This window comes from Pteronotus mesoamericanus, unplaced genomic scaffold, assembly GCF_021234165.1.
Source record: "Pteronotus mesoamericanus isolate MK-2021 breed Mesoamerican mustached bat unplaced genomic scaffold, CSHL_Meso_final contig_52, whole genome shotgun sequence".
Taxonomy (NCBI): Eukaryota; Metazoa; Chordata; class Mammalia; order Chiroptera; family Mormoopidae; genus Pteronotus; species Pteronotus mesoamericanus.
This window is the reverse complement of record NW_026555189.1, coordinates 8,796,152-8,804,507: the sequence shown is the minus strand read 5'-3', so window position 1 is coordinate 8,804,507 and position 8,356 is coordinate 8,796,152. Positions and strand designations below refer to the sequence as shown.

Here is an 8,356-nt window from a genome sequence, read left to right as displayed (position 1 = left end):
GGAAAATAGATAATTAAGTCGTAGTCTAGTCATACAATGACATACTAACTTAGCAATAAAAAGGAACACACTACAGATACATACACAACATGGATGAAAATCAACAGGGTTCAGAACATGCTACCCCAAATTATGGTGCCTTGGCATATTGGATATTTTATAGCTGAAGGAATTTGAGGAATGGTAGGTGCAGGACTCTCTGACCTTGCCCTGAAGTAGGTCATAAGACTCTCATGTGATATATGTTCTCTCTATACCTGAAGGAAAAGAATATCCTTCTCTCTGAAGATGGAAGAGCTCCAAAAGGAATTTGAATGAGCATGCCTTGCAAGTTTCCCCAGTTTGCCTCTCTTAGTTCATAGCCACTTGTTATATTTTCCCACTGCTCATTAAACCTAATATAAAAACACTCAGTTTTTGGTCTTTATTTATTTGGTAAGGCTGTCATGTCACAAAATATGTTAGTAAATTTATATGTTAGTAAAATATGTTAGTAGGCTTTCCTTTTGTTTATCTTTTGTTACAGAGTTTCAGATGAGAACCTAGAAGGGTTGAATGGGAAAAAAATTCCTTCCCCTACCATATAAATATATGTTATTTACACTGAATGGAAAGGAACTTGAAACAAAAAATTATTAAACTGTAATGATTGAATTTATACAAAATTCTGTAATAGGTAAAACTAAACTCTGGCGACAGAAAACAGATCAGTGGTTGCTTCTTGTGGGAGGGAGATTAGGAAGGGGCTCAAGGGCCTTTCTGAAATATTCCAAGTTGTTGGGCAAAAGTGGTTGAATAGTATACTTAAGATCTGAGCATTTGACTGTATATACATTACACCTTGAAAAATTGGGGGAAAAAGAGCAACAAACAAAAGATCATGGATGATCTTTTTCTCTCAGTCAGCTTCAGTTGCTTGCTTCTCATACTCTGCAACACTAATATCTTCAATCTTTTTCATTTTAGTCAGTCTAATATATAACTGTATCTCATTAAGGGTTTAGTTTACATTTCCCCAAAGACTAATGAAGTTGAACATCTTCTCATATTTTATCAGCCTCCTGTGTGGGTCTCATCTTTTTGAAGTGTTTGTACCAGGCTTTTGCCTATTATCCCACTGGGAAAATTCATATTTCTTGTAGGAGTTTTTTCACTTGTAGAAGTTATATATTCTGGATACAAGTCTTTTGTCATACACAGGTACATTATTGTAAATATCATCTCCCAGCTTGTAGGTCGCCTTTCATTCTCAATTTTAATATGGTACAATTTTATATTTTTCTTTTATAACTAGTATTTTCTGTCCTGTTACATTTTGCCTACTTTGAGTTCACAAAGATGTTCTCTGATGTTTTCTGCTGAAAGAGTTATTGTTTGACTTACGAAATATCGGCTGGCAATCCAAGTGAATCGTATTTTTGTTTATGTGAAGAGCCCAAATAAAGTTTTTCCACATGGAGTTTCAAATGACCTAGTACCATCTTTTGAAGATATTTTTTTCCTTCCATTGATGCACTTCCGGTAAGACTTGTAAAAAATGTATTTTTCATATTTAAAACTTACATAAAATAGTTCAAACTCTACACACAGTTCTATAGTCTCCTATTTTCACGCAATACCGTTGACACACATAGCCTATTAACGGCTGCACAATACTCCATTACATGGATGTACCATAAAGAATTTAATTACCGATTTTTTTTATTGTTATTAAGGTGCTGAGATAAACATTTTGTGCAAAGTGAGTATCAATTGTTTACTAAAGATAAGTTGTTAGGAGTGGGAATTGCTGGATTAAGGTGTAAGGCCATTTCAACGTTCGCCTTCTGCAAGGTGTATGTCAATTAAGCCTCCCCAGTCCAGGGTCCAGGTGGGGCGGAACCAGCGTGACCTGGATAAGTTTGCCCCGCCCTATTCCACCCCGCCACCGAGGGGGCGGAACCAAAGGCGCTCTGTCTGCGCGCGCAGCTTTCGTTGCCTTAAACGCTGAGAGAAAGGCAGGCGCTTCCCAGCTTCAGTACCCCAAGAAGAAGCAAAATAGAGAGAACAGAGCGCTCAGCACTGCGAGAATCGCGGGCGTGCGTAACGTTGACGCGCGACGTCCTCCCGGCCTCGAGGCGCGTGCGCAGTGTGTTTGTGAGGGACCTCCGGCCACTGTCGGCCGCCGTCAATCGCCGTCTGGAGGTACGCTTCCGCTCCTGGTATCCGAAGGACGGGTTTGCGACTCTTTCTGGGTCTTCTGGCGGGTCGCCTCACTCTTCTGCGGTGGGGGTTGCCGTAGACCCTCAGGAATGGAAGTGGAGAATGGCCCCTTCGAGTGAGGAGAGCGAGTGAAGCACCGCCTCTCTAGGCTCTGGGGTCCGAGGTGGGCGTGAGCGAAGGTAATCCAGGCCCGGGTTCCGAGCGCGGGTCGTCCTTTCACAGGGCGGTGGGTGAGGCAGGGGCTGGGACCTGTTCCTCCAGGTCAGAGAACGGGCCTCGTAAATGGGGCTTCCACCAACTGAAAGATCTTGAAGCGCTGGATGCACATTAGCTGTTACTTTCATTGTTGCTGGCAGAAAGAGTTGGCGGAAACACTTCTAAAACTCCTTTGTGTTAATTGGAGAGGTAACAGCCGTCAAGTGGGTTTTGTCTTACGTGAATTTTGCAGGTATTTCTTTTGTGGCTGTGGGTAGGGGGTACGTGACTTCCTATTCGAGTCTGCAAAATAAGAATGGTAATACCTTTCTAGGAGAATTATGATGCCACAAAGCTCTATGGAGTGCTTAATGAAAGAGGAGAGGAACATATGCTGGAAACTTTTTAAATACTTTTTAAACCATTTTTTTTTTGTCATGCATTGAAGTGCTGGAATGAAGTTGAAGTGCGTTGTTATGGCTCATATTCAGAACCTAATCAGAGGAGTGCCTTTGGTGCTAAATATAATATCCATTCTTTTTTTGGTAAATAACTTATTGAGTGTTTACAGTGCACGAGGCACTGTTCTAACCTCGGAATGATAAATTAGTAAACACACTGCCGAAAGAACAGTAAAAGTAAATGCTAATAAAAATACAGTCCTCTGGATATTATTTATTTATTGTGGAGCTAGCTCACCTTTATTTCCCATTTTAATGATCAAACATTGGCTTTTTGTGGGATGGTGATTGTCAGTTATTTCAGGTTTAACAAATTTACATTCATTTTGAAAACTTGTGTTGGGTGCATTGGATGTTCTGAATAAATGCAGCACTCATGAATTAAATCTATTGTTTTACATTGTGTTAACAAGCACAGTTGACCCTTGAACAACACAGGTGTTAGGGTGCCAACCCCTGTGTAAAACTTTTGACTCCCTCAAAACTTAACTACTAATAGCCTACTGTTGACTGGAAGTCTTAATGATGACATAAGCAGTTAACACATTTTCTCTATTACTTAACTGTGTTTCTACAATAAAGTAAGCTAGAGAAAAATGTTAATATCATAAAGAAGAGAAAGTATGTTTATAGTATTTATAGGAAAAAATTCCACATATAAATGGACCTGTGCAGTTCCAACCCAGTGTTTGAGTCAACTGTATCATGTAATACTCTTTGCTCTATCTGCTGGAATTGAGAACTTGTCCAATATGCCATTAAGTTATGCTTCTTTCTCTTATGCCCTGTTCCATTTCTGGTGGACTGATGTTTTTGGTTCCTTAGACAGTGTTAGAACACAAAATGTAGAGTGACTATTTGTAATTTGTGTATTCAATGATATTCTTCATTTTAAAATTCTTCTATCAGAGTATGTTCAGTTTTAGTGACAAGAAGAAATAATCTTTTATAGTGTGAGCATGGAGCTGTCTGACTGACCAGATGAGGCAGGAATTTGAAATAGTTTAGACATGGCAGGGTGAACTGTAGATCATTTTCAGCACTGAGCAGAAGGAAACTAACTAGTCAAGTATATCATTGTTAATAGTATGTTGATGAGTGTTAGTTGGTGACTTACAAATGTGATTTGGTACCACCAAAGTGCATGTCTTAACAAAAGAGTAAGATCTGGACAGAGGAAATATTTGACAATTCTTGTTGGTGAATAAGTGGATAGTGGTAGAGAGGCCTGGTAGCAGTACCAGTGTTGGGATCAGTTGCAGGATCTTCTCCTGGAAGGAAGTGAAATTTGGAGGGAACAAAAAAACAAGCAAGCAAACAAACAAACCAAAAAAAAGGCTAAAAGTCACTTGTTTGAGCTTAATCAAATGATCAGAGATCATGTTTGGAGATGAATCTTAGTCTAAGTGTGTTTGGGGCTCTGTGGGTAATGTCTCAGTCATGGGTAGAGGAGGACTTTCTGGGGAAACTAGAAAGGTTACTATAGTAATAAGAGCTGCCATTCACTGATGAATATTCTGTAGGTTTTTTGGTATATAGTAGCATATTTTTCCTCCTCTAAAAAAAGGATACCTCAATTTTTTTAAAATAAGAAACTGAGAAGCAAAGATGTAAAGTTATTTGCCCAAAGCTACTTATTACACTGTAAGTGGCTGAGCTGAAATTCGAGCCCAGGTCTGCTGGATATCAAAGCCTTTATTCTTTCTTTATTCCAAATTGCCTTATTATATAACTGAGTGTGTTAACATTAGCTTTCCCATTTTTATGTGGTTTGTCTTGAGTGTGATCTGATTTGCTGTGGATGAGATTTTACTCGCTAATAAATTTGATTCATTTAATTATGTGTTTTCTTTTTCTAGATTTTAATTTAATTTGGAAATGAGTAAGTGCAGAAAGCCACCACTGGGTTCAAGTACTGAGACATTCAGCCCAGATGTTGTTGCTGACATTTTTGAACTCTTTGCCAAGAACTTTTCTTATGGCAAGCCACTTAATAATGAGTGGCAGTTACCAGATCCCAGTGAGATTTTCACCTGTGACCACATGGAATTTAATGCATTTCTTGATTTGAAGAACTCCCTAAATGAGGTAAAAAACCTACTGAGTGATAAGAAACTGGATGAGTGGCATAAGCACACTGCTTTTACTAATAAAGCTGGAAAAATAATTTCTCATGTGAGAAAGTATATGACTGCTGAACTTTGTACTCAAGCATGGTGTAAGTTTCATGAAATTTTGTGCAGCTTTCCAGTTATTCCACAGGAAGCTTTTCAGAATGAAAAACTGAATTCTCTACACCTTTGTGAAGCTCCTGGAGCTTTTATAGCTAGTCTCAATCACTACTTAAAATCCCATCGATTCCCTTGTGATTGGAGTTGGGTAGCTAATACTCTAAATCCATACCATGAAGCAAATGACAATCTTATGATGATTATGGATGACCGACTTATTGCGAATACCTTGCATTATTGGTACTTTGGTCCAGATAATACCGGTGATATCATGACCTTGAAATATCTGACTGGACTTCAGAATTTCATAAGCAACATGGCCACTGTTCACTTAATCACTGCTGATGGGAGTTTTGACTGCCAAGGAAATCCTGGTGAACAAGAAGCTTTAGTCTCTTCTTTGCATTACTGTGAAGTAGTCACTGCTCTGATGACTCTTGGAAATGGTGGCTCTTTTGTTCTGAAGATGTTTACTTTATTTGAACATTGTTCCATAAACCTGATGTACCTGCTAAACTGTTCTTTTGACCAAGTCCATGTTTTTAAACCTGCTACAAGCAAGGCAGGAAACTCAGAAGTCTATGTAGTGTGTCTCCACTATAAGGGGAGAGAGGTAATCCATCCTCTGTTATCTAAAATGGTGCAGAATTTTGGGAGTGAAATGACCAGGAAAGCTCTTTTTCCTCATCATGTGATTCCTGAATCTTTTCTTAAAAGACATGAAGAATGTTGTGTGTTCTTTCATAAATACCAGCTAGAGACTATTTCTGAGAACATTCGTTTGTTTGAGTGTATGGGAAAAGAGGAACAAGCAAGGCTGAATAAGTTGAGAGACTGTGCTGTTGAACATTTCATGCAGAAGTACCAGTTGAAGCCTCTCTCCAGAAATAATTGGCTAGTTAAAAAATCTAATATTGGTTGTAGTACAAATACAAAATGGTTTGGGCAAAGGAACAGATATTTTAAAACCTATAATGAAAGGAAAATGCTAGAAACCCTTTCATGGAAGGATAAGGTGGCCAAAGGATACTTTAATAGTTGGGCCGAGGAACATGTTTCATATCATCCTGGGAAAAGTTCTCTTTTAGAAGGGACAGCCTCCAATCTTGAGTGTCACTTATGGCATATTTTAGAGGGAAAGAGACTGCCAAAAGTAAAGTGTTCTCCTTTTTGCGATGGTGAAATTTTAAAGGCTCTTAATGAAGCAATTGAAAAATCACTAGGAGGAGCTTTGGATTCAGATTCCAAGTTGCGGCCAAAACAGCATTGTTCTTCTTGTCATGTTTTTTCTGAAGAACTGATATTTTCTGAGCTGTTTAGCCTCACCAAGTGCCTTCAAGATGAGCAGTTTGTACAACCCAGCAGCCAAATTAAGTGCCTGCTTGTAGGTTTTCCAACTCTTCCTGATAACAAAATGCATATACCATTGGAAGTTCAGCTCCTTGAATCAACCAAACTCATGACTTTTACCAGTTCATTGCTTCATGATGGAGACCCAGCTTACCAGCAGTTATTTTTGGACTGCCTTCTACATTCATTACAGCAGCTTAATATAGGCGATGTTATGATTTTGCCTATACTTTCTTGTTTTACAAGGTTTATGGCTGGTTTGATCTTTGTACTCCACAGCTGTTTTAGATTCATCACGTTTTCTTGTCCCACATCCTCTGTACCCCTAAAGACCTGTACAGTCCTGCTATGTGTTGGTTACCAGGACCTTCCAAATGCAGTTTTCCAGTATCTGCAGAATGTGAATGAAATGTTGAGTGTTTTGCTTAACTCTGAGGTACCCCAGCAAGTTTTACAGTTTGTGCCAATGGAAGTGCTCCTTAAGGGGACACTACTTGATTTCTTGTGGGATTTGAATGCTACCATTGCTAAAAGGCATTTGCATTTGATTATTCAAGGAGAGAGAGAAGAAATCATCAGCAGCCTTTAGTTGTGAAGTTGAACTTGTCTTTTTGAGATTTAACTTTATGGCTTCTTATAGTTTCCATTGTTATTGCATCCCTTTGCTGTTAATTTATAACCTTTCATTTTGGGGAAAGGCCAACTTCTGCACCATTTAGCAGGTCATTATTTCTGGAAAACCATCAGCTAGTTCCCATCTCTAGGATATATACATCATAGAGTTTTCATATACAGACATAGAGTTTTCCTTGTGGTGGAATCTATGAGAGTTGATATTCAACCTCAAACATGAAAAGTGTATATGTGCTTAGAGTGGACACGTCCATGCTTGCATATGCAGTTTGGTCTTCTTTATCTGCTTAAGGTTTTTATTGAGTGCCTTTATTCAGATTTTTTTCCAACTAATTTCCTGTCAATGGCTAATACTGTTAATGAACTGATGAGGTGAGTCACTCCTGAGCAACACTGATTTCCTTTAACCATGTCAGTTATGGATTTGGGGAACTCATCTTTCCAGATTTCTTGTTGTGTGCAGTTGTTGCCATTGTCCCAATTTTATGGTTCAAATGAAGCTACTGTGCTGTTTCATGAATATTATACTAGCCACAGCCATCAACCAGAAAGGATATCAGGACAGCTTCAAACCAAAGGTCATGTTTAAAACTATGAAAAACTATTGCGTCTAAAAACTCCTGTTATCATGAAAAGCCTGATTTAGCAATGCTGTAGTAATTTTTAACTTCCAGGAAATAATCTGTGAACTAAAAGATATTTTAAAATTGCAAAATAATGTTTATGGTTTCATTGGCAATACATGATTGTGATAAATATAGTGAACACTGAAAAAAGTTTTTAACTTTCATAATGATGGTTCAGCATTTAATATTCTCTTAGTCTTCACAGTTTCTTTTTTTGGTATTAAAGTAGCACTTTATCAAAAGTTTAACCATGAGATGGTTATTTTATGTTATGTTTCATTTCTTTTTAATTATATGTCTTTGACAGTGTAACTGAGCCTTTCTCGCAAACTAGTAAGCAGATCTTTATTACTTTGAAATTCCACAAAATGGAAAATATTTATAATCTTACAGGTGCATTTTAGACATTTTTGTTAGTTATATGAAAACTAGATGTATTCTTTGATGTATTTGATTGATAAATATTAATCTGAAATTTTTTTCATGTTCTTTGCTATTTTGAGTTCCATTATAGATTCATGAATAAAATCATTAGCAGAGAGATTTTTGTGTTCGTCTTTTTTAAAGAGAACCATGGGGGAAGTTAAAAATATAACTTGGAAACAGATTTTTTTAAGGAAGGTTTGAATGAGAGTTAATGTTCCTTCATTTCCTCTGA

At 37.8% G+C, this 8,356-nt stretch overlaps 1 protein-coding gene across 1 annotated transcript; it reads left to right on the top strand.

Moving 5' to 3' along the window:
• The first annotated feature begins 2,136 nt into the window (after positions 1 to 2,136).
• CMTR2 (cap methyltransferase 2) lies at positions 2,137 to 7,028 on the top strand. Its single transcript, XM_054579025.1, has 2 exons — positions 2,137 to 2,381; positions 4,718 to 7,028. Exon 2 carries the CDS (start codon positions 4,737 to 4,739, stop codon positions 7,026 to 7,028), a length of 2,292 nt encoding a protein of 763 aa, XP_054435000.1. The 5' UTR covers positions 2,137 to 2,381; positions 4,718 to 4,736.
• Positions 7,029 to 8,356: the final 1,328 nt, after the last annotated feature.